Source organism: Hippichthys cyanospilos, chromosome 8, assembly GCF_059441005.1.
Source record: "Hippichthys cyanospilos isolate Australia breed blue-spotted pipefish chromosome 8, RoL_Hcya_1.0, whole genome shotgun sequence".
NCBI classification, from domain to species: Eukaryota; Metazoa; Chordata; class Actinopteri; order Syngnathiformes; family Syngnathidae; genus Hippichthys; species Hippichthys cyanospilos.
Window position 1 is genome coordinate 19,471,277 of NC_142376.1, and position 25,620 is coordinate 19,496,896.

The 25,620-nt window shown below is 39.4% G+C and overlaps 2 protein-coding genes and 2 long non-coding RNA genes across 5 annotated transcripts; 2 read left to right on the top strand and 2 right to left on the bottom strand.

Moving 5' to 3' along the window:
* Window positions 1-794: 794 nt before the first annotated feature.
* On the bottom strand, window positions 795-3,726 carry LOC148420448 (uncharacterized). Its single transcript, XR_015866394.1, has 2 exons — window positions 2,231-3,726; window positions 795-1,232 (listed from the first exon to the last, which is right to left on the bottom strand). It is a non-coding gene; the product is annotated as an uncharacterized LOC148420448 (long non-coding RNA).
* On the top strand, window positions 1,993-10,076 carry st3gal7 (ST3 beta-galactoside alpha-2,3-sialyltransferase 7). 2 transcript variants are annotated; one of them, XM_088421435.1, is made up of 8 exons: window positions 1,993-2,087; window positions 2,221-2,368; window positions 2,763-2,883; window positions 3,380-3,720; window positions 3,943-4,129; window positions 4,210-4,350; window positions 7,686-7,838; window positions 8,802-10,076. In XM_088421435.1, the coding sequence occupies exons 2-8, from the start codon at window positions 2,232-2,234 to the stop codon at window positions 8,886-8,888; spliced, it is 1,167 nt and encodes a 388-aa protein (XP_088277561.1). In that variant the 5' UTR covers window positions 1,993-2,087; window positions 2,221-2,231; the 3' UTR covers window positions 8,889-10,076. The 2 variants fall into 2 exon arrangements, with proteins under 2 accessions (XP_088277561.1, XP_088277562.1); XM_088421436.1 differs by lacking the exon at window positions 7,686-7,838.
* A 302-nt stretch (window positions 10,077-10,378) lies between these two features.
* hps1 (HPS1 biogenesis of lysosomal organelles complex 3 subunit 1) lies at window positions 10,379-22,987 on the bottom strand. The gene is made up of 18 exons (XM_088421434.1): window positions 22,858-22,987; window positions 21,981-22,155; window positions 21,762-21,896; window positions 20,950-21,092; window positions 19,613-19,721; window positions 18,152-18,312; window positions 17,964-18,066; window positions 17,445-17,523; window positions 16,927-16,982; window positions 16,685-16,852; window positions 16,432-16,611; window positions 14,304-14,380; window positions 14,090-14,227; window positions 13,945-14,013; window positions 13,724-13,865; window positions 13,329-13,442; window positions 12,129-12,211; window positions 10,379-12,056 (listed from the first exon to the last, which is right to left on the bottom strand). The coding sequence occupies exons 2-18, from the start codon at window positions 22,095-22,097 to the stop codon at window positions 11,894-11,896; spliced, it is 2,037 nt and encodes a 678-aa protein (XP_088277560.1). The 5' UTR covers window positions 22,098-22,155; window positions 22,858-22,987; the 3' UTR covers window positions 10,379-11,893.
* Window positions 22,988-23,033: 46 nt separating this feature from the next.
* LOC148420451 (uncharacterized) lies at window positions 23,034-25,126 on the top strand. Its single transcript, XR_015866463.1, has 3 exons — window positions 23,034-23,185; window positions 24,242-24,368; window positions 24,715-25,126. It is a non-coding gene; the product is annotated as an uncharacterized LOC148420451 (long non-coding RNA).
* Window positions 25,127-25,620: the final 494 nt, after the last annotated feature.

A 25,620-nucleotide genomic window follows, 5' to 3' on the forward strand; every position in this document is an offset into this window, starting at 1 on the left:
AAAATCTATGCTCACTCAAATATAAATACAAAATAACAATACAAATATCATTCCATAGTAAGCCAGCATCACTATTCGTGATCTTGTAAGTGCACAAGCCGAAGAAAGCGCGGGTGAAGGGACATCGCAGCAAGTAGGCTTACCACTAGATTTCGAGGCTTCACCTGGGTGCTATGATAAATTTAAAAGGAGGGCACGCATTAATTTCATGGTAAGACATCGGGAAGCTGCCAGCTCTAACGTGCTCACTTCCCATAAAATGCTAAAAAAGAGCTTTCTGGCGATGTGGATGCAAACGCCTGGGTAACGAGGTGGCTTTTTAGGGAGCATGTTAACCTCATTTTGCAATTCCATTAGTCAATTCTGAAGAAAATTAAATTTCAATTTAATTTCAATGTTCTGTGGTTTTTTTTTTTTTTTTTTAAGTTCAAATGGAATTAAAGATACTGTTTATAGACATTTTTTCTCTGATGAAAATTACTATAGTTTCAGTGTTTTCAGTTATTCAAATTAAAGTTCAAATGGAATTAAATCTACTGATTACAACCATTTTTTTCGAAGATAAATCTGATGATTACAGTTTCAATGTTTTGAGTTGGTTTTTTTTTTTTTAATTGAAGTTCCAGTGGAATTCAAGCTACTGTTTACAACCATTTATCAATATTCAATATTTTCAGTTTTTCTAATCTAATAAAGTTAAAGTGGAATCAAACGTATTGTTTACAGCCATTTTTTTCCTGTCATTTGCCTGACATCTACAGAACATCGTGTTTTTTGAAAGGTAAGGTACAATATTTTAAAATTTGATCTGGCATTTATTTCAAGCTTGGAACAAATTGGGCAATTTACATGTAAAATGTGATTCACTATAAGAGTAATTCAGGATACAAACTGCACTCCAGAACAGATTAATTTGCATCTAGAGGTTCCACTGTATATGTCTATATCAATCTACAGTATTGTATGAGAATTGTAGAGGGAAAATTAAAATACATCCCCACACAATCCCCAGCCTCCACCTGTGCATGCATACGTACAAAGACACTATTTGAATACTGAATACATTACAGTGTCTAAAGATAAGGCTTTTGTAAATTCGTTCACCACATAGTCTTCCCTACACACACCTACACACCTACGCACACACACGCACTCAAACACACTCCCCTTATTCTTTTCTCCTCAGCTTTGTGAGATCGTCTCATTGAGTCTGGTCCAACGTCAAAAAGCGCCTGCGGAGAGACGCAAATATGGCCGCACATGAGAGCTGATGGAGAACAAATTAATGGGAAAGTATTACTAAAAATAGCATCGTGAGCATAGTAGTGAACATATGCATTTTGCAGTGCAATCAACTGTACTGCATGTCATATTTAATAGTGGGCATCATTTAGGGAAACATGCTTTACATTCGATTTTGAAAAAAATCCAACTAGTGAGGACTTAAGTTGAATATGAGCCATATAACAGTCTTGATATTAGTTGTTAGAGTGTGTTAGGATGCAAATACCAATAGAACAGTGGGGATTGGTTATAAAAACTATACATACACACACACACACACGCACACACACACAAATATATATATATATATATATATATATATATATATATATATATATATATATATATATATATATATATATATATATATATATATATATATATATATATATATATATATATATATATATATATATATATATATATGTGTGTGTGTGTGTGTGTGTGTGTGTAGGAAATGAGAATTAAACTCAAATAAATAATTAATTCATTATATAAATATATAAAATATAAATAATATAATAAATAATTACAAATGGAATGATTGTTTACTTGAAGTCAGTAGACTCATTAGATGAGTTGAAATATGTTGAAATATACTATAAAATGACATTTTATAATAATTTTTTTTGGGTGACCTAACCAAACTTGGTCTGACAATGTCCAAGCCTCTAGTTAATATATAACCACTAAGCAGTGTTAGTCAGAGGGGTGAGGCAGAAAGTAGCTGCAGCCATTTTGGCCACACTGGACATGAACAATCCACGGAGAGACGTCATGACACTTTCATGACCATCTGACAGGTATTTCACTAATTTTCATCAATTGTTATTTGCTTACAAAGTATGATATTGAGGCTTCCTTATTTGAATATAACAGCGATGACCACAACAATGCGGTATTGTAAAGTAAAAGCCCTTGATGTGTGTGTTTGAGGTATAATTACCATGGTGACTCTCAAATCCTTGAGTGTGGAAGACCCCCCGGATGTTTGTTCAGCGGTGCTCCAGGCTGCAGAGCCAGGCGTAACGACACCTGTGGTAAACAAAGAAGCTATACCAAGTGGGGACTTTTTTATTAGCAGGTAAAATAATAATTAAATAAATAAAAACATTACAGAAAAAGACAGATTCAATTAAATACTGAAACAGGGAAAACTATTGTCCTCGGATCATACGCTTGTTTATTATATTGTTCATTATATATTTATATAATGCCAGTATTTTTATTTTAGGAAACTTTGGGGAAGAGGTTTCCCTATCCCAGTTCTATTGATCTCCATTAGAACAAGTGAAAGAATTTGCTAAAATACAGTTAGAGAATAGATTTCATTGTGAACACTTTTTTCCTGATGAAGCTGCAGGGCCTCAACTAGGAATTCCTTTCTTAATACAATATTGTTTTGACTTAACAAATGTGGTGTTAAGTGACTGTCACTTTTTGCATGCATATGCTAATAATGTGATGTTATCACCCAGGACTGAGAATGTTGTCATCAGTGTGCTGCTTGCGGTTGGCTGCTACTCTGCTATCCTGATTCCGGCATATTTCCCCATGCATGAATTTGCTATTACTGAAGATCAGTATCCTAAACAGGAGGTGTGTTTTGACACCTACAGAGTGACACACACACACACACACGCACGCACATGTACGCATAAGCTAACATACTGTACATGCATGCACCCACACATATAGACACACAGACACTCACACACATAGGTCTATCTTACTAGTTTAGTGCAGCCATCCCATTGACATAATGCATTTTCTGGCTCCTAATCCTATCCCTAACCATCACAAATGTCTAACTCTAATCGTCAAACAAACTTCAACAAAAATCCAACTCAAAAATAAACGCTAAAACCAAGTGTTCAACCGAATGAAAAGTAGTTCTGGATTAGCGTGGCCCAACAAAATAGCCCCTCAAGGACAAGAGGTCCTGACAAAGACTATAATAACCAAAAACACACATTAGCAAAAACAAAACCACCTAGACAGACATACAGACACATGCAGAAACAAACAGAAATACAGACACAGACACACCCAGAGACAGAAAAGCACACTCTTTCCCCCTCTTCCTCCTCCTCAGGAAGTTCTGAACCATTCGGCCTGGCTGCTGTCAGGCCAGTGTCATCGTCGCTGGTGCGTCGAGCGCCTGAAGAAGCTGCCGTGTTCGTCAGCGCTGACTGACATTCCCGTGTTCCTGCGACGGGAAAGCAGCGCCACCTCCTGGGACACGCCCCCTCCTCTGGGTCTCCGCGGAAGCCAAGAGCATCTGGCCAGGGCTCTGGCCACTCTGCCACAGCCCGGCCCGCCTCAGTCCCTGCAACCAGACGGTGGCTGCAGAAGATGCGTGGTGGTGGGCAGCGGAGGGATCCTCCACGGGAGCCATCTTGGATCGCATATAGATCATTATGATGTCATTGTCAGGTGTGTTGCCAACTGGAGCACACGCAGGGATAAAAGACATTAAACTGAGGGATTATTGAGAGACTAGGCATGAAAAAAATCATAAATATAATACACATAGCTATTTGGTAATGAACGTCAAAGGTAAATACAACTGAACTGTTAGTGATTCTTTCGTCAACCACTAGAGAGAGCTCATGTGACGATCAGTGACGATCAATGTTGTTTGTTGACATTCTTCAGGATGAACAATGCTCCAGTGCTTGGCTATGAGAGAGATGCTGGTTCTCGCACGACCATTCGCCTGATGTATCCAGAGGGAGCACCCAGCGACACCAGTGAGTACGACAAGACCTCCATCATTGTACTTGCGGTCTTCAAGAGTCTCGACCTGGATTGGCTTACGTCTGTCATCACCAAACAGCCACTGGTGGGTCCATACCTGAGGAATCAGTTAGGTTGAATACAATTGATTTTTCACTCACGACCTTTACCTCATGCATTTCACAGGGATTCTGGTCCAAATTGTGGTTCTGGAAGGAGGTGGTGGATGATATTCCCTTGAGAGCGGAGAACTTCCGAATACTGCATCCAGAGATTATTCGCAAGACTGGAAATGTCCTGCAGAAATACTCACAAAAACAAGGAAAAGTGAGTATACTGTATGTTACAGTCCAAAATGTGATACAACCAAAAAACTTGAAATAATAATGCAATTTAATGTAAGGGCCTTGCTGCTTGGTATACGAGTAATATGAGGAAGGAAATTCTTTAATTATAATAGGCTTAACCTTATTTTTGTTACATACTGAGACATTGACAAAATATGCAGGCGTCACCATCCTTTTTTAAATTGACTGGGGGGAGGTGACTAATTGTCGAAATTGGAGGGACTACCATATTTATTAAGTGAGATTGCGTTCCATAGCTTTAGCCTGTTTTAACATCGTAGCTAGACCCACAAAATTGACTGACCAAAAGTTCAGATTCATGAAAAATTACATCATTGATCACATTTGTACATGACAGCAATGTTGTGCACCAATGCATTTTGAAAATCTCAGATTTTTCAATGATCACTCCTAAATCATTCCAAGGGAATCCTAATGTCATAGATAAGGGCCTATTACGTGGTCTTTTAAACTTTCTGCCGCTAAATATATACAATTAAACGACAAAATCTTACCTTTAGCGCATTGGAAATTCAATTTCCTAGGAAATATGTGTTTTTTTGGTAGCTCACTTTCTAAACAGGACGTGAAACGACTTGTCCGTTGAAACTCCACATCTCACCATGTGTCCCCTTCATGATGTCGTTTGAAAGCAGAGGTCACCAACCCCGGACCTCGAGGGCACCGATCCAACATGTTTTTGATGTAACCCTCCTTCCTTGCACCCGATTCAATTGATTAGGAAAATGATCAAGCTTTTACAGAGCAGGGTTGCACTGAAAACATGTTGGATAGGTGCCCTCGAGAATCGGAGTTGGTAACTTCTGTTCTAAAGCCTACCGTGACGACGAAACGACGACAAAAAAAGCAAACGTTGCACGGATCAGTAATGAGAGCCGGATTGAATGAAGAAGCCAAAAACAGGCTTTTTTCTGACACTGAAATGAGGTGGAGTTGTCAACGAATCAAAGACGAGTCAAGAGAGGACAAGAGCGACACCTCCTATCAAATTGGTCCCCATTGGAAAACTACTATTCATAACAACAGTTCCATCTCGGTTGAACTATTTACTTCAAATGTTGATTGTCCGGCCGTGTGCTCTTGAACATATATTTTTGGCTGAGTCTCTTGGACATTTTCTACACCAATATTTTGTAACTCTGTAAATCTCTCCTCCTTAATCTTGGAATGAAACCAAAAGTAAACTCGCATGAACATCTCCTCGTGTAAGTTGGACATGTATTTACTCTTGCACGGGGGCGATGTAGAGTCGCTACAAGGACAGTCCCCCTACCTGTGATTTTACCAAGAAGACCTTACCCTATTATCTGTTTGGGCTGAGAGCATAGAATAAGCAAGGAAGTCTTCAAAATGCATCGATGAAGAAAAATAACACTTTGGGTGTTGAGGATGAGAAATTAACATTGTGACATGGTGTGTATCTCCCAAAACCTGAATGTCCATATTATGGGTTCTTTAAATTAACTTTTTAAAGTCTTTTGTAAAACACGCTACCCTTGTGGCCTTTTGAGATGTCCTGGTTGTGAGGGCACCACGTCAGTAACTTCTGAATTAGAGTTCCTGGTCGATTTGGTAGGTTAGTACATTCACCTCACAGCAAGAGCTTGAGGGTTCGCTTTTGTTTCCGGGTGACTGTTTGGTTTCCTCCCACATTCCAAAAACATGCATGGCACGGTACGGTGCGGTATATTGGACACTCTAAATCAGGGGTGTCAAACTCATTTTTATTGTGAGCCGCATTGTGGTTATAGTTTCTATCGGAGGGCCGTTATGACTGTGAAGTCAAAGACATTGTAAGTACAGTATGATCATTGAAAATTTACTTAGACTTGACATCAGAAGCCAGTACAAAATATTCAAAATGGGAATTGGTATCAAAACGGTTGTTAGTTTCCTTTTTTTTTTTTTTTTTTAAATGAAGACAACTTGAATGTTCTTTATTTTAGACAGAAGCTTGAAGTCCTACTTAGCAATGCTCAACAAGCAAGCGACACACTGTTGGCTTTGGCATGATGCATGGCGTATATTAGCTAAGCTGTCCCGACTTGGCCGTTTTTCTGACTGGGCTACGAGAGGTGTGAGCTTACCCTGGCCAATAGTTCTGCTGGGAATGCCTTTTGTTTGCAAAGGATGGATTTGGTGTTTGGCGCTACAATGGATTTGCAAACTTTAATTGTTTGACCAAGGCAGCAACGAGACACCAAAGCACGGCTTGACACATGCGCTACGGTGCTTTTAAAAACTTCCCAAGTGGATATACAGTATTGTACATCTCAGTTCAAAGGTAAAAAGAGCTCCTCAATGCACTACGGTGCTTTTGAAAACCTTTTGGGAACATTAGAGTGGATACACTGTACATCTCAATGACAAGAGAAAGCTCGAGTATAAAGAGGTCAAGAAAAATCGGGAGATATTGAAAAGACTGATCGATTGTGACCGCCGTTTGTTTTGGTGAGTGCAAGTCTTTTCTTTATCTATTGTTTCCTTTTTAATATATTTGTGTTATTTTATTTCGTTCATATTCAATTAATAGTAAAGAAATAGAATTATGTTCTTCTTATATTAAACTGCAATTTGTAATTTTGAATTCCCAAAATTTCTTGGATATTTATTTTAAATTGTTATGAATTTTTTAAAAGTTTTGACAGCATCACGTATAATGTCAAGTTTTAATGGCTGATGCGGGTTTATTGATGTTTGAAAGCTCTGGAAAATAGTCTGTGTAGCCCAGTAATGCGTACGCGTGCGCATTCGAGAGTCTGACATCACAGAAGGCGTACGTGTGAAAGTCACGGCCGGCCACTGAGTTTGACACCTGTGACTTAAACATTTTGAAATCGGAGGCCACTATAAACTGTTCAAAAAAGGGGTATTGAAAACAACAAAAAATGTAAAAGTTGAAGAAAATCTTGAGCCATAACCTTGAAGTCATAATTTTTGCGGGCCACATAAAGTGATGTGGTGGGCTGGATCTGGCCCCCGGGCCTTGCGTTTGACACCTGTGCTCTAAATTGCCCTTTGGTGTGTTTGTGGATGATTGATTGTCTTTGTGTGCAAGGCGACTGGTAAGCATCCATTTTAGGTTGTATCCTATGACTCCAAATGTGTTAATGGCATCACAGAAGAGATGGATTTTTTGTTCCAACTTGGGAGAATCTACTGCAGCATTTTAGATTCAAATGCAAATATTCCACCAGCAGCTGTTTGCAAGCAGAGTATATCCTAGACAAATTTTACAATTCCTGAGCAGACCTGGCAGTAGGTCGTGGTGATGTTGGTGGCGTTGTGTTGAAGTCAATGGTGCCCACGTTGGGGGCTGCCGCGGTGGTGATGGCTCTGCAGCTGTGTGACCACGTGAGCCTGGCAGGCTTCGGTTACAACATGCAGCACCCTCACGCTCCTCTTCACTACTACGAGACCATACGCATGGCCGCCATGAAGGCTCAGGTGAGTCCGCCTTAATCTTTTGTACATCGCATGCAGTTAATACCCACAAGGGGCAGGCTTCCTCGGCAAAAAATCCATGTTCGATTTATACAAATAGTGGCGGGGACATTTTTGTTGCCGTGGGGATTACGTATTTTGGTTCCTTGAGTTATGCCGTAGAATCTTGTTAAATGCAGAAATATATATACTTTTTTTGTAAGCATTTAGGTATTTTTTCATAGCAACTTTGAATGTATTTTTTATTTATATTTTTCAATTATAGCAGTGATGTGGATCCGTATGTATTTTTTGAATTTTCAGCCAACTTGTGACACGTAAACAAATTTCTTTCATCGTTGGGAGAATTGAATGTATTTATTTATTTCGAGTTTTAAAAAATTTGGGGTCCCTACATTTTAATATTGAGGTGCAGGACCAGGAATTTAGAGAAATGAAATCTCAATGTGGCTCCAGTTTTTTGCGAGCATTGTTAGTACTTTAATTTTTAAAGCATTTACTTCAGTTATTGTATCCAAGATGTTTTCTATACTATGTTCCCTTTAAATGATATATTTCTTATTCTAATGCAGAGCCAAGACACATTCAACCAAAAACATTTAATGTTCAATATTTTTTCTTGTCAGTATTGCAAACAAATGATTTTTTTAAAATTCCAAATTTAGTCTATTTTTCATTTTTCAAAACTAGAAAATGTTTAGAATAAATATCCCCTTAACTCTCCTCAAAATAGAAAAATAGAAATCACAAATGCAATTCAATTCATTCAATTACAATTTCTCATATGATGTCACTACTATAGTTTTGCAGTTTTTGTTCATGTTTTGTTTGGACATTTTCATCAGGTTCACGTTGTGCATATAACACATAATCAAGGCACATGCAGACATTGGGTCAAATCATGTGCTGATCCAATGTTTGGCCTTGGAGGAGGTGCTGTGCTCCTACTTAGTGTTATACCTGCAGGTGGTTCATGACGTCAGTTCGGAGAAGCTCTTTCTGAGGGAGCTGGTGGCAGCCGGCGCCGTCAGCGACCTTACAGGAGCACTGTGAAGCGGACGTGCAGATGCTGACACTAACATGAACTCAACTCTTGCCCGCCTCGTCCCTCTTCTTCCCGCCGTGAGCTTATGATGATGATGATGATGGTGAAGCAGATGATGATGATGATGTCCTACATTATTGTGGCCATGCAGCTGCTCTGAAGCGGCAGGGACTGACCTTTTAAAGCTCAACATCCTCAGGCTCTGACAGTACTTGCCAAATTCAGCTTTGAAAGGTTAGAAGACAAGCTGAGACTGTACTGTGACATCATCATCCCACACATGTATTAAATAGTAGCATCCACATACTGTGCAAGTTTGCTTTGCGGCCATGAATTTGTTCCAACACCCCGAAAACACCATCATGTTTCTAACCTAGTTGTTTTTAACACTAAAAATAGCACTCTACAGAAGTACTTCAGAAACTCATACTCAATTCAATACAATTAAAATAGGTGGATCATTCAATGTGCACTGTGCTGCTCTAGAGCAGTAATTCTAAAACATTGTTGGAGGTACCGTACCCCACCAGTTTCATTGCATTTCCCGAACCCTTCTTGAGAGGCCGAACCTGTCTTGAGTGGATAGAAATATTTTTTTCAACTTGAAAACACAGGTACAATGTTGGTTTTTTTGTTTGTTTTACTCGTTTGACTGGCTCAACTTGGCATTGCAAATTATGCATATAGGACGCTGACTTTCAGCCCGTTCCGTATGTAAATCCATGTTGCGCATATTTGGCCGACCATTCTTTTTTTTTTTGCTAGTATGACTTTAAATATAAAGAAAAAAACATCACACTATATACACAGTAATCGCATGTTGACTACTAAGCACACAGATTGGCCAAGTGATTTAACGTGATCATCTGCAGCCAGTGATGGCCAAGCGGGACGTGTCATCATGAATTGAGAAGATGAGCGCGTGCCTTGAACTCCTCACCGAAAGCTCTGCCAAACCCGAGTCGGGTTCACTGTCCCCTTAGGGTTCGGCCGAAACCAGGTTAAGAACCGCTGCTCTAGAGAATGTAGCTTGTCCACCAATATGACAGATTTGATGATGAGCTAAGGCAAAATTAGCTGTTTACACAGGGGATAAAGGAAAATATGCCTGCGTATTGTTACTTACATGTGTTGCTACAACTTGTGTTCAAGCAGAAGTTATCTAAAATAAAAGTTACCACAAAAAAATCTTTACAATATGTTCTTTGCAGTCCCCTGAATATAAACCAGTGCTTCTCAATCATTTTTTTGTTTAGCCTTCCCTAAGAAAGAGAAACATTTTTTCACCACCTTCCCCACTTGCTGCAGTGACTACAAATGAGATAATTATGCATTAAAAATATGCGTATATCTGAAATTGCATAGTTTTTAACATTAACAAAAGAAAAAAAATCAACTTTCAACAAATGTTAACTACTTTTTACAGGGTTTGTACACATTAGTCTATAACAGAGAAAAAAAAAAAACTTCATCAAACTCCCTGAAATGAAAAAAAACAAAAACATGCCAAACTTTATTTAAACGAGAAACATTTTTGACCAAACTGAAACGTTTGATGGTGAATTTTTTTTTAAATAAAAAAGGAATAAATGTAAATTAATCTGGGACATTAATAAAAGAGCACCAATATCTTAAACATTTTAACCTGAAAAAAGTGTAAATTGTGCTGATTGTTTTCTAAACATCATATATTGTTGACAGCCATTCAAAAAGTTTAACTCCCACACACTTTGACAATGAGAGGCACAGCATCACCTGGTGCAGAGGGTGTGCAACCTCTCTTCCCCTTTCCTATCATATTTTTTTTTTTTTGTCTTCACACAACCATATTGCTAGTTAAATTTGCTTGATATTGGTGTCCTGCCTTGTGTTAACAGAGTTAGGTAGCGCGTGTTTCATCACAACCAATAAAATGGGGTCAACTTATTTATGTAAACAGTTGCTTCGATAAAAAAGGGCAAAATAAAAACAGACAACCGTAAAAGGTATATTCATAAAATTTTAAAATCAGAATTGGGCAGTCCATCAGCAGCACCGATGGACTATGTGATGGTCAGTCACTACCGGAGGCTCATTTTACCAACAAATGACAGGAATGCTTAAAAAAAAATAAATTAAAAAATAAGTCAAAGTGTGTTGTCTTTCCGTTGTCGGCATCATCCAAACCCCCAAGATACCCAAGAATTACCTCCTTGGACGGTCGTGTGGATTCATGACACTTTAAGAAATTCCTTTCGATGATGGAAATACAAACCAACTAATTTGCCTCTTGCTTCCATTAACTACAAACTGGAATTGCATGTTTTCTCCATGAACCAAAATGTACACACTCTTGCACAGTGGGATTATTGTACAGACCTAAAGTAAAAGGTATTGTTATGTAGTTTAAAATAGTTTTTTAGTAAATCCAATCGCAGCAACACCTTGCTTTTTACTTGTAGTGTATGTGACAGATGAAATTTAGATGAGTGTGACAAATTTTAATGGAACCGTCACCGATAATAGTCGGTCAAGCAGTTATAATTGAATGGCTTGTCTAATGGACGTATTGAGGGTGACTATCATGTAAGACTTAAAAAGAACTCCCAGTGGACATGACTGCCCATTGCAACCTAGAACTGACTTGCATATTGCATATTGAGCTGACATGTTGCTTTAGTCCATATTACTGTCAAGGGGCTTAGTCTATTTTGAATCTTTAGCCAATTAAAATCACAAATGCACATATTTAGTGCTGTGTGATGGTATGATGATAGAATTTAGGACAATTTAATGTGTTGGTAGAAAAACAGCATGAAAAAAAAAAGGGGGGGGGGGGGCGGCTACGGGGGAGTTGACAATAAAGGTGAAGGTGATGGGCGACTGACCACTACAATTTTCAGCTTGACATATTGACTGTGAGGGAAGGGGGGCGACTATTGGACCTGCATAAAATGTATGATGCCCACGTCTGATTAAAATGTCAAAACAAAGAAGAGTCCATCATACAATATTCGTGATCTCAGCTGAGTGCCTAGAGGAGTGGATTCCGCGAGGGCTCCCATAGCTTGCTGGCCAGCTGTCTGCAGTGTTGCAGAATGATGTCAGAGGGGATGACGCCCAGGTGAATCGTGAGCAACTCGTAACACTTTACCACCTCGCCGGGGTGGCTCTTACTGTAGTAGCGCAGCAGCTTCCTGAGGACATAAAACAGCATGGGTTGAAAAGCATGGCTTTTTTTCTTAACGGTTCCTTTGAGGTTCTCTCACCTGTAGTAGTCCCAGGCAAGCATTCCAATCGGAGCAGAGTCATCGGGTAGGACAGGCATTTCCACTGCCTCCAACTTGTAGCCCTGATGGGTTTAATAAATAGACCAACACACAGACTGTAAGACTGATAAGAGTGCTCGGCTAAATTTGAGCTCATGGGCCACATTTCATGTTTGAAATGGAGGGATGAGTTGTGTTATTGCATGTATGGTAAGGTAAAACAAGGTTTTCCCAATAATTGGTTGGATACAAAGTTTACACATGGGTGTAGATGCAAATTTTTTTTTCTGAACTTTTAGATTCCATTTGAAGCGTTTTTCAACATTCATTCATCGAAATTTTTTAAACATGTAGTTTTTCCTGTTGATTTATTAAATTATATGATTTAAAATCAAATAAATTACAATTGAATCCCAAATTAATATATTTTAAATATTTAAGAAATGTTTTTTACTGTTCACATAACCTATTACCCAATGAGCTACATTATGTATAATACAGTATACATGAAAAAATAATCATGAATATATTTTAATCAATCAATTTCAAGAATAAATAACGGAATACAGGAAAATATTTAGCAGGGTCGATCATGTAAATTGGGGATGTCCAATTCCGGTCCTCGAGGGTCACTATTCTGCAGGTTTTAGAGCTTGACTTCCTGCAACATACCTGATTTAAATGACCAGGGTCCTGCTAAGCTTGCTGATCAGATCAGGATCCTGATCATTTGAATCAGTTGTGTTGGCGGATGGACACATCTAATAGATGCAGGATAGCTGCACCGAGGCCCCTGATGTAGATGCTTTATGGAGTGGAATGCATGTATGAGTAGTGCCAGTCAAGTTGCAGAACTGGTCTCACTGCGAAAAGATTTCCGACCCAAACTATAGACAACCAGCCTGAAGAAAAAAATCTTTTGACATTTGTGGTGACATTTGTGGCCGGTTTCCCGAGATCCTGAGCATCTGCCAGTTTCTAGTGGAAAATAATATTGCCCTGCTATGCATGAAAGTTTTGAAGAGAAGGCTGAGTATTAGACCCTATTAAGATTCCTTGGACAGGGAAAACCTAAGTTGTAATGTATGTATTCGGATAGCATTCATAAACATTTTCAGGCACAGTTTGGACTTTGCCCGCCTAAGATTGAAGGTAAAATGAAATTTTATAAAGCTGGCAAAAACACAACAACAGACTTACAGTTTCATTTTCAAACCAAAGGAAGTAGCAGAAATAAAAGTCGCCGTCTCGCAGCGTGACAGTGGAGTATCCCTTTTGGAGGTAGCGCCGCGTTGTGCTCACCAGCTTCCACACCTTGAATACACGATAAACAGATTTGTAGTCATGGATGCACACTAAAGGGACAAAACATTATGCAACCGACTGAGAGAAAATAAATGCAAAAGCCATTAACACTAGTTTCGATTTGATAATATATTGCGCTGGTGTACCAAATGAAATGTCTTTTGAGTGTATGTGACAATTGATCATAAACACTGACTAGAGCCAACACATCCCCAACTGTGAGGAAGATTATTTGAGTCAGTGTTGCGTTCACAGTTGAACACAACATTTGCGTGACACTTGCGTCTCACCTTGTTTTTGATAAACTGAGCCACCGGCCCTTTGCCCAGCTCTGATGTTGTGCGCTCGGTGACGTTGAGGGAAGGGGCGATCATCTGGCCGGTGGATCGATCCACGCAGATGAAGTGGATGAGTCCTGGGAAGTCCTCAAGGTATGTGAGATCAAGTGGGTCAAGGACAATGCAAGCACTTGGACACATATTGATGAACTCTAGAACAATCTATGACAGGATATGACACCATCGTAATGTTTCTTTTGCTTTTCACTAGCAAGAAATCCTTCCAGTCCAGCAGCTTTTCCCTGGAAGAGGGCAAGGATGTGAGAGAGAAGACACTAAAAGTACCCTTGAGGAAATATTGCTTTGACTGATACGCACCGCAGCATGGCCTGGGCTCGCTCTTGAAGAGTGGGAGAGAGTTTCCGAGTAACGTCGGATGCTGCGGAGTCATTGAGGAAGCACTGGCGGTAAATACCGCACAGCTGGGTCTTCATGCTTTTACACCATGGCATGAGACTGCAAGGAAAAAACAGCACTTGTGACCAGGCTAGATGATGAGATGGAAACGCTGAGACTATGCCAAGACACTCACTTTCTGTTGAAGCCAGGCCCACCTCGGGAAAAAGCTCGGTTCTTGAACTCGCTCCAGACGTTTTGCAACTGTGCAGACTGGAGTGAAAAGGTGACAATTGAATAAATCACTTATTTTTCATCATTTATTTGTTTTGTTACAGTTGAACTGAAGCAGATAAATGATGAAACTTTTGGCACATTGGTGATTTCATTTCTTATTATTTTTATTATTATTCTTATTTCATTTCTTATGAAATCTTTTTTGGGTGCGGCATGTCTAACCGAAAAATGAAATGTCTCGTTCACTGAAACCGCGACTCTCACCGTGTGGCTGCCACGCCTACTTAATGACATCACTTTATAGCCGACCGGCCATGAAAAAATAAAAGAAAAAAAGCTAACGTAACCATGGGTAATGTAAATTTGCGTTTCACTTTGAGAAATGTAAGAACTTAGTAGCAGAAGAATAATGCCCAATCAAGAAGCAGTCTTTATACAGCATAAGTGTGCTATTCATGCGAGCTCCTGGGCATCTACATGTACCATCAATTACAATGCAACCACTTTCTCGAAATCTTGCCTTAAATACTGTTGAATAGTTGAATTTGTTGATTTGATTTTAATTTTCGTTTACCACTTTTGTCCAACCAATTAATATTAAAGTCATTGAGTTGCTCAATAAATCTCAAGGTGTTTACCAGTAGTCACATCAGCCAATTCATCATAAAAGGAAATATGAGATGGTGGGTTGTGGAGAACAGCCATGTTCAAATCAATTGAAGGTGATTATATTTAGTTAAGGCATTAAAGGTAGGTTTCAGTTCAATTAAATAGCATTTTAGTGCATCCTTAGTGTAAATTAAAACACCTATCCCCTTGTCCATTTTTCTGTACTTCCTAAAGCACTTGTACTCCAGGATGTACGTACAGTATATCATATTAGTGGGCAGAGTGCTATTGGACTACAGATTTTTCATCTGGCAGTGGTGTTAGCATAGCAAGCCGCGGTGGTAGCAGAGCTGGCAGTGGTAGTAGCACAGCCAGCAAAGATTGGTAAGCTTTTTCTTCTCCCCTGGGTGTGGCCTAGCTTTGCGAGTAACTAGTATTCTTGTATGAAGCATGCACTGGCTCCATTTGGCTGCATGCCGGGTGAGATGCCTCCTTTTTCTTAGGCTTGCTGAGCTCAATAGAAGGAAAAAAATAGCAAAGCAATGAAAAAGTAGGTTGTTAGTACTATCCATGTTCTTTTCCCTTTCAATGTGACTTTTTAGACTACTTAGTACCTGCCAAACTTTCTGCCTGCTCCTCGGCGGCCATTTTAACATTTGTGAGAATTGTGCCAGCTTTTATTTGTAATTTTATGGCAAATCCACTCTTGTATTCGCAAAGGTTAACCACGTGATCTCACTGTCATTGCCCACGTGAGCATTGAAGAACAATTCAAGAAGACTAGCACCAGGAAACAACTGCATTGGAACTTGATTGTATTGTAAAATTCTGTAGTTTTGGTAGGTCATTAAGTCAAAAAGGGCAGACTGGTCAACACATCCACGTCACATGTGGAGATCGTGGGTTTGCGCCGACTCAGGCCTTCATGCTGTCCCTGTGCCTGCGCGGGTTTTCTCTGGGCACTTTGGTTTTCTCCCACATTCCCCAAACATGTGATGTAGGTATACAGGACACTGTAAATCAGTGGTCCCCAACCCCCGGTCCGCGGATCAACTGGTACCGGGCCGCGTGGGCTGCACCCGAAATAATGTTGTGGAGATCATTTAGTTTAATGGAGTTCACGTGACTGGGCGCGAAGGCACGTCGGGCGACGCGATGGAAGTGAATGGAGCGACGCAAATGCCCCCCCCCCCGGTCCGCAGCCTAAATCTAAGGCGTTGACCGGGCCGCGGTGATCAAAAGGTTGGGGACCACTGCTCCAAATTGCCCATGGATGCGATTGTGAGCGCAAATGTTTTTTTTTTTGTCTCTGTGCGCCTGGCGATCAGTTCAGGGTATAACGCCACCAGGGTATACTGCCCGTAGACGGCTGGGATAGGCTCCAGCATGCCTGTGACCTTTGTGAGGATAAGCGGTTAAGATAATTAATGGATGGATGGGTCATCAGTCAAAAATATGGCAAATGTCAAAATACATACGTGAATGTCACTGGAACCCAAAGCTTTGATGAACTTGTCTAGTTTGCTTCTGATGTCGTGAATAGTTGGTTGACTTCTGGTTGCAGCAGATCCTTCCTGGCCTTCACTCAAACGCTTCTCCAGCTTGGCAAAGGCCTCTAGGAACATGTAGACTGACACCGCCACTGCACTGGTGGGAATCTGATTGGATTCATTGGAATGGAGATTGTGTGAGTCAAATGTGTATGGGAGGGAAATTTGCATTGGTGCAAACCTTGGTGAGCAGCACCAGTGTGATCCCAGGCCACAGTGGCAGACAGTACATAGAGTGAGGCATCATAGGATAGATCCCCTCCTTGTGGGAAACTTCCAGAAACACCCTGTGTGGCGTTGATGGGTCAGGGGGAGGGATATCCAAGGTGTGCAGGCTGTCTTCCGCCATCTAAACACACACGTTTGTAGGGTAAACTACTAGCTGTGTTAACAGGATAAATTATACAAAGTTTTGGGACACACGTGAATGTCTGGATCCACAAATTCAAACACCATTGCGTCTTCTTTTGCTTGTTTTTCTGAAGGAACAAGTTATAAATTAAAATTAGTGGACATAACAACAATAGTGCATGGGGCACAAATTATACTTAATACATCATTTTATTTTCAACACAGAATTTTTACTTAAATATCTTTTTTTTTTTTTTTTTTTTAAATATAACTATCGTTGATTGGCTTAGGGAAATCTCATAGGCTGAGTGTTTTACCACAAAGTAAAACAGGTGCATGTTATGTTGTGATTTTATTAAGATACTGTATGCACAAATAAAATTTTGAAACAACAGACTTGAGAAGAAATTAAAGATTTATGGACTACTGTATGTTTAAGCATTGTTATAACTTAAAAAAAAACTTTGCAAAATATGAGATCATATCAACTACGTCCACAATTTGACTTTTTTCCCCACATATTAAAACAGCAGTTGCTAGTACAACTTACTGTGTATTATATACACAATACTAAATATCCCCAAAGTCACCTGAACTGTTGGAGTCAGTAGGGGAAGGCTGCGGTGTGTAAAAGCTCTCTGGGCCTGAGCCACTTGTACTATCAACATCCTTTACATAAAAAAAAACAAAGAACAATAATGATTGATTGCAATTATTTTTACAAAAACAGGAATTGAAACTGACAGAAAACAAAAGACATATTGTACATAATAAAGCGACAATAAAAATCAGATAAAAAAAAAAAAAAACATAATAAAGCAATGCAATGCTAAATTTGCAATGGTTGAGAATAGATTTTTCTCGATGCGGCCCTTGAGCTAAAGTGACTTTGGCACACTTGTGTAACTGCATCTTGAAAAAAATAAACAAGAAAAAAGAAAACTTTACTTTCAAAACTACAGAATTTAGAATCAAATAATTTACAAATAACACAAATGGCGGCACTGAAGCGCACAGTTCTAAATGACTTAAATTCAGTGTCTGTCATGGTGCAAACATCTGTTAGGGAAAGTGAGTTTGTGGACGACCATCAGAGCCATCAACAGTACCTCAGAGGCTGGGTCATCTTGATCCACATTGCTTGGATACATGTTTTGGGCCATGATGATGAGGGCCAATAGATCTGAAGTGGCAAGTGTGCTCGCACTGCGGCTGCAGACACATTCGAGGCCAAATGATAAAAGTTCCAAGTTTCTTGGGTTGATGAAGACAATGCGGGAAAGCAAAAGTGCAGCACCTGGAGTAGAAGGCCAGTAATTTGGTGTGCACCAAGATGAAAGCATGCTGCACCTCCTCTCCCGCCCGCTCCACGCTGTTGTTGAGCTGCTGAACTAAACGGCGCTCCAAGAACTCTATGCACTGCTCGCACAGGGTAGGGTGGATCAGCCTTTCCACGGCCTGATAGGAAAAAAAAAAAAAAAAAACACTCATGTTGTTGAATAGCACTACTTAATAATAGATGCGGGGGTTTCATTTGGTTAGAAGCACTTGTATTACATGGGAAAAAGATCATGGCGCACAATAAACAAATATACGTACTGTGAAAAAGGCGACTCAATCTGCGCACAAGCGTTCTTACCCAGGAGTTGGCAAAAGCAAAAATGTGTACAGTATTTGTAATAGTAAAAAAAAATGTCTGGCTGATCTAGTGAATTTGTTTTAATTTTGTGCATCGCTCTTTGCGATCTCCCGTGGCACTAAAATGCCGCAGTATCGAGTGTAAAATCACTGCACTAATCTAATCTTTCACAGTTATGTTCAAAGGACAAAATGCAAGGCATTCAAATAGAAGTTGCTGCTGCCATCTAGTGGTTAATCATATCAAAATAAAAGTCTACAAAAATGGCCAAATGGTACTGTACCTTCAGTGTAATGTATCAAGCACACTGTGTGTGTGTGTGTGTGTGTGAGAGAGAGAAAACATCAATAATGAAATGACTTTGCTGGCAGAGCTAAGGGACAAAATTAAACATCTGATTCAATTTAAAGGGATACTGCACTGATTTAACCATTTTCCGCAGTAACAAGTGTTAATGTGTTGTCTTCAAACAATTTGACAACAAAATTCTATTTCAAATACAATTAAGACATATGTAAACGCGTTTCTACTTGCTGTTGACTGAGAATGACATCACCTATGGTAAAGGTTCTCGTAATAACCAACCAGGGCACCAAATCAAAACAACAGGTGAGACATGATTGGTTGTTACCTGAGCCTTGAGCATATGTGATGTCACTTTCAGTTGACAGCTAGGGGAAAATGTGGAAAAATAATTTAGTTATCAAATTGACAAAAAATTGACAAATAACTGTGTTAAGAATAAAAGAAAAAAAATTGCCTTAAAAAAATAATGATTACAATTCTAAAGGCACCCTTGTGCAATGTCATTAACATTCAGTTTTGTCATAACAAGAAAGCTTATGTGAAAACTAAGACTTTTTTCAATCGACTTTTTGTTAATGTTGCTCATTTTGGGTCGTATTTACACACCCATTTTCTTAAGGGCATGCAATGTACTAAACAGGGTTGCATGTTGAAGAGTTGACGCCTAACCCAGCTTCATGCACAAAAGGACATATCCAGGCCTGATTCTCAAAATTAATTCACTTGTTTTGAAACCAAGAAGTCAACCAGTGTCGCCTAACATATTGCGTTGTATTCAATCTCGAAACAAATAAGACCGTGAATAGACTCCACCTCCACTAAGAAGCTCTGGTCATTTTCCCTTAGGTGGTTGAAGGTGTCTAGCAGGCTCTGGAGATGTTTCCATAGCCGAGCCCTTTGCTCTGTGTCTTGGGGACGTAGCCTAGACGCAAAAGAACAACAAAAACATGTCAATACAGTGAACCAAACGAAGACGACAGGGTGCTGCCCCACCACGACCACTTTAACTTGAAAAAAATGACTGTTGGCTTTTCCCTGGCAATATGACATCATAAAAATGAAATAATATTTCTTAATATATAGGTTTCACAATAAGTTAGCGATATTGTTATTTGAGTGCAAACACACTGCACACAGTGAGACCATTTTGTGGATAACACAAAATGAGGTGTGTCTGTCACACCAGTACAATTAATCGCCTGCCATCCAGAATCTCTCACAATATCCCTAACTTATTGTGAACAGTGCATGTACATTCAAAATTTGTGTTGTTGTTGTTTAAGTCATCTCACTTTTCTGATTTGTGACAGGATTTTCCCTTTTGGCTCCCCCAAAAAATCACATTACATTTTATCCATCCATCCATCCATCCATTTTCTATAGCCACTTATCCTCACAAGGCTTGCTGGTGCCTATCCCAGCTGGCTTTAGGGCAGGGGTGTCAAACTCATTCTTATCGAGGGCCACGTTGCAGTTACACTTTCTGTCAGAGGGGATGTCAGAGATGACTTTGATAAAATACATTTTGGGTGTATTTGTCACACTTCCAACTAGTTTTGAAATCGGAGAGAGAGTGAGGGCAAAAGTGCTTGCTTTTTCCCCCAAACAATTTTAAAAGCTGAAGACGACTTACAAATGTGATATTTTGACCGGAAACTTGAATTGGAATTGGCGTTTCGCAGGCCGCGTGAAATGATGCGGTGGGCCGGATCTGGACCCCGGACCTTGAGTTTGACACCTGTGCTTTAGGGAGTAGGCGGGGGTCACTCTGAACTGGTTGCCAGCCAATTGCAGGGCACACAGAGTCGAACAAGCATTCACACAGCCAATCACACCTGAGGATAATTTAATTTGTCTTGGGCTTGGGGAGAACATGCAAACTCAACACAGGAAGACTGGAGCCAGGTGGATTTGAACTTTGTTCTCCATAACTGTGAGATGGACGTGCTATTCAAGGCGCCACCGAACCGCCCACGTTACTTTTTAAATGCCTTTAAATATTTTAAGACGTTTTCAATCTAGGTTCAATTCATAATTTGCCTTCCTGCTTCAGATGCCAAGATGTACAGTTAAAAAAACGAAAACTAACAACAAATGAGACAATTGTTATGCTGGACTTGGACCGAATATACATTTCTAAAATGTCTTACTCTCTCCTGATCAGGCTACCGCTAAGGGTGACCATGCCAAAGAGCACCTCGATCATCTTCTTGGTCACATAGATCTTCCTTCTCAGGTCTTCCTCCTCCTCCTCGCCATCCCCATTCACGGCAATGTAGAGACACTCGTCAAACTGAAAGGGAAATAGATCACATTCAAAAATAGATAGCAGACGTTTTCAAGTATCAATCCACATAAACTTCAGAATTGCAAGGAGAGGGGCCCTATTACAAGATACATGATTGGCTCCCGGTGCAGGGAGTTGTAGCTACTCCTGGCCTCATTGGTCGATGGATCCCGCTGAAAACGTTCACAGCACGTCTTTAAACTCATATCTACTTGTGACATGGGCCAAATTGGATAAAAGGACAGAAACACTGTGTGTTATGGTATTCATTTAAAATAATGAAATAGGGAATGAAATTGTGGTTGCAGTGGTGTATAACTGCACTGCATCTAGTATAACCGCTCAGTGGTAACCTTGTTTAGCTGCATGGGAGGGTCAAATACAGAACACACAAACAGCTCTGAGCATGATGTGGCACAGTCCAACTCCATCACTGCAAACTAGAACCACAATTGAAAACACATTCTTATAAGTGAATACCTCACTGGTGATGTCAATTAAAAAACAAACCATAGTTTTGTAACTCTGGAGTTGTTTGTATGGCTCTTGAATGAGAAATCCTAATGGATTAGATAGTGCGAATGCATGTAGTAGTTTCTATATGTACAACAAAAGACTGACCAGAGTTTAGATACTAAGGCAAAGTTCTTTTTTTTTTCTTTTTTAACAAAATACCTGATGTAGGACATAGACGTGGTTGTTCTCTGTGGTGAAGCAAGTGTAGCTGTCACCCAACCTGTCCACCATGGAGCTGCAGGAAATGATGATGGGCGCAAACAAGGTGCTGATGCTGTCCTCAAAAGCCGGAAGCTTCGATACATAACATAATATACTAGAATTATTACAGTGATACCTTTAAAAGAGGAACATTGTAAGTGTTCATTTCCTTTCTACCCTCTGGCCTTCTTCCTGGGCTGCACCATACTGCTCCTGGATGTTCTGCTGGAACCCTGGGTCGGTCCAGTGGAAGAGGACCTCTGCACTCTCAGTGGTAATGAGCAAGGCTTTCATATGGAAAGCTCACGTTCCCTCCTTTTTATAGACAATTTATCACTCCGCATACATACCACTTTAAAACAACAACATACAAAAACATGCAAATCTTGTCAAGGATAGAAGTGCTTAAACATACTTAAAATACTTTTGTACAGCACATTTATTGAATTTTCATGTGGAAAATTGAATGAATGATGAAATAAATAAAATTATGACTGAATTAAGAAGGAAAATCTTAAATAATACGTTTATCAACAGTCGTTGCAGGTTCAAAATGTTTTTGAAATTGTGCAAACTTATGATTCGTGCCTCTAATAAATACTAGCAAGTGGAAGAACAATGGAAATTGTTATTAATTGACGGTACGGTTCTTAGATTGCACCTCTAACCCTCTGGCATGATATTTTAATTGCATATTTAATTAAATAACTCTGACTGCGCCATTCAAACGATTGTTAATTGAAAAAGAGATTTTCTCCGCCCCCGACAGCACTTATACTGTCATAGGTTTGTACAGGTGTACCTAATGAAATGACTGTTATATGGTGAACTAGCGGCTATAGTACAGAAAAAAGTGTTTACCGTACAAAAACGTAGCAAGTCAAATGCATATTTAAGAAAAGATAAATAATGATCACGTTTGATCGTTTTTCTGTTAAATAGCTTGCTGCCCAAAAAAAGTTGCCCGCCCCCCCCCCAAAATGGAGAAACTTCAATGGCGTACTCGTAGTAACAACTAGTATAAAAGAAGCACTTGTGAAACAAAATGACTTACTTTGCGTTTTAAGGTGCTTGCATTCTCGATATCAAGGTCCTGAATTCGTTCTTGATCGTCTTCAGAATTTTGTTTTCCGTTAGTGTGTAGGCTTGAGAGCACCTAGTTTCTTCCGCATTTTAGCCGCACCACATCCGCATCATGTGACCTCAGCACAGGCAGTATCCTTCCGCGCTAAAACTCGTATGAAGAATGGAGACTGGGATTTTTATTTCGTTTTTTCTGTCAATGGGTTCTTGTATGGTCAAATGTGGTCATGTGCCACCTCAAGCGCAACTCATGATCAGCGACTGCACGATGGTTTGATATTTGAGGAATGTTAACTAAGGTAGGAATTTGGAGGTCACTTCATCAGACTTGCAGCAGAGTTTACAGGCCACAGGTTTGCCAGCATCATGTAACACAGTTATTAAAAAAATCTCTGAAATTGTACTACTAAGATAGCATACTTAGTTTCATAAAATACCAGCAGTTCTTAGATTCATGAAATGAACAATAATTGTTAATACGAAAATGACTCGTGTTCTCAAATAATAAACAAATAAATAAATCTGCTTTAAAAAACAAGACTAAGCAAGGTGGTCACTCAATAACTCGATCATTGCAAACATTTCAAAACAGTGAAACAATGCTCTGTTGCAGGCCATGACCCCTGCCTTGAATAGCCATAAAGGGACTGTGTGTAAGATTTTCATGAAAAAGGAATACATTAAATGATTGTAAATTTCAAAAACTTGCAAATGAATGTGTTTTTGAAGACCAACAGTATGTTTTAAAAATCCTCGTAGGTCTAGTTATCATGAAATTATATTACATGGGGGGGTGGCACGAGGTGTCAAAGTAAAATGGACAAGTGGGGCAAATGAAAAAAATTACTACAAGCCGAGGGCGAGACTAATCAAATGTTTATTAAAAAAGTGAAAAAGACCGCAGTTAATTGAATCTACTAAAAATCTAGCAACTATATTACCATATGATTGAATAGGAAAAATAAAGCAATATTTTCTCATGGCTCTGTCAGTAGTTTTTAATTTTCAACAGACACAATATACAAACTTCATTTATATACAAATCCCCATAACATGCACATTAAATAAATGAGGTGATATTAGTAAAAGCGCCATCATTATATTTTCTCCAGGAAATGGCATAAGTAAACAAAAATATTCCTCAAAGAAACACACTATCAGCAATTTTCTATCATTCATTCAAGTGAAACGCTTTTTATCATTCGAAAAATAAATTGGTGATAATTTATTCATATATAGGGGGGCTTTAATTTCAGGGTGTACATTTTTAAACTACCCGACAGAATTATGTTTTGCCTTCACCTACCATACACGACACGATGCTTGGTTGAGGTCTTCACACTTCTTCCTTACAGATCATGTCCTGCAGATGTGCCATGCATAAGACGTAGCGCTAAGAACCGGCTGGAGTCCACTGCACGGATGAAAATTAATAGCTGAGCAATGTCAGAAGTCATGCTCTCATCCACAGCCTGGGAATAGGTGATGAAATGTTTTCCCCTTATTGCATTGCTGCTATTTTAGATTGATGGACACGCTTTGCACCTTGGGCTTCTGCTCAGGTTCACGTTTAAAAAGAGCTGCCTTTTTTGGGGGGCAAACTGAGTTACAAACAAAGGATAACGTTTTTTTATAAAATCCCTCTCTGTAAATGGTCGGGCTGATTTTGCATGCTCTTCTGTCGAGACAGCGGCCCCGCTGCTGGAGCCTGCCGAGTTTTAAGAACTCATTTTAATTATTCCGCCCTCTGTAGCCTTTGTTTCATGCTTGTATTCTTATTTTTGTCTGCGTGTTTCATTTCATTCTGCAATCTTCTTTGTTTATACAGTTTCATTACCACCACACCTTCTCCGCACAGAAGACAAACTCCACAAACATCTAATCTGACTCCCACGTTGTTTGAAACCCACAGTTTTTAGTGTCCATCTTCGATGTTATGTTGGTGAGGGTAATATAAAAGTAATGCAATAGTAGTGTAATGCCTTACATTTCAAATACAGTAATTTTGTAATGCAACTAATTACTTTGAAATGACAGCAATGAGTGATAAATAATGCATTACAGTTTCGAAATAACGTGCCCAACACTGATCTTGCACGGTTTCAGCCTGTTAAATGGAGTTTTGTAGCGTTGTAATTGCACAAGTGTAATACCAACAAAGAAACCTTCAAACCTTCAAGAGGAGTGTTCCTTGTTTTTGCTGTAAAATATGAACATGTATGGAAGATGTATTAAAATCATTTGAGTGTGTATATCTATTTTGTTCTTAAATCTTGTGAGCAACGTGTTTATACTGTATGTAAGTAAAATAAAATCAGTTAAACAAACAAACAAAAGGGTAAGGTAAATTGGATCGTTTCTCATGAATGATGATCACCTGGCTACATGTTATTTCAAATGGCATTGGAAGAAACTTTCCAAGATTGATGGACAATTACAATGCAAAGACTTTCTCACCAGAAGTTCTTAGTTCTGCTGGACCCCACACACCAACCCACCCTCAACTCTGTTTATACTCTGTGATCAGTCAGGAGACAAGCAAGTCTCTCTTAACCAGCTTGGAGGATTTCGGCATGTTTACTCAATATATACAGGAGTCAGCGCAAACAAGAGCCTGGCTTCCCAGAACACTGACGGAGCCGATTAGATTTTGGCCCAAACGTGGAACTCGAAGCACTCAGGGACCGTTTTAAGTCCAGTGAAGTTAATGAAACATAAATGTTTACATCTCTGC

Coding starts and splice junctions, on each gene's coding strand:
- st3gal7 (XM_088421435.1), top strand. CDS start 2,232: ATGGTGACTCTCAAATCCTTGAGTGTGGAAGACCCCCCGGATGTTTGT. Junction 2,369..2,762: donor GGGGACTTTTTTATTAGCAG/GTAAAATAATAA, acceptor GTTATCACCCAG/GACTGAGAATGTTGTCATCA. Junction 4,130..4,209: donor TCATCACCAAACAGCCACTG/GTGGGTCCATAC, acceptor TGCATTTCACAG/GGATTCTGGTCCAAATTGTG.
- hps1 (XM_088421434.1), bottom strand. CDS start 22,097: ATGAAAGCCTTGCTCATTACCACTGAGAGTGCAGAGGTCCTCTTCCAC. Junction 18,067..18,151: donor TTACTGGCCTTCTACTCCAG/GTGCTGCACTTT, acceptor ATGTGTCTGCAG/CCGCAGTGCGAGCACACTTG. Junction 12,057..12,128: donor CTTGCCTGGGACTACTACAG/GTGAGAGAACCT, acceptor TTATGTCCTCAG/GAAGCTGCTGCGCTACTACA.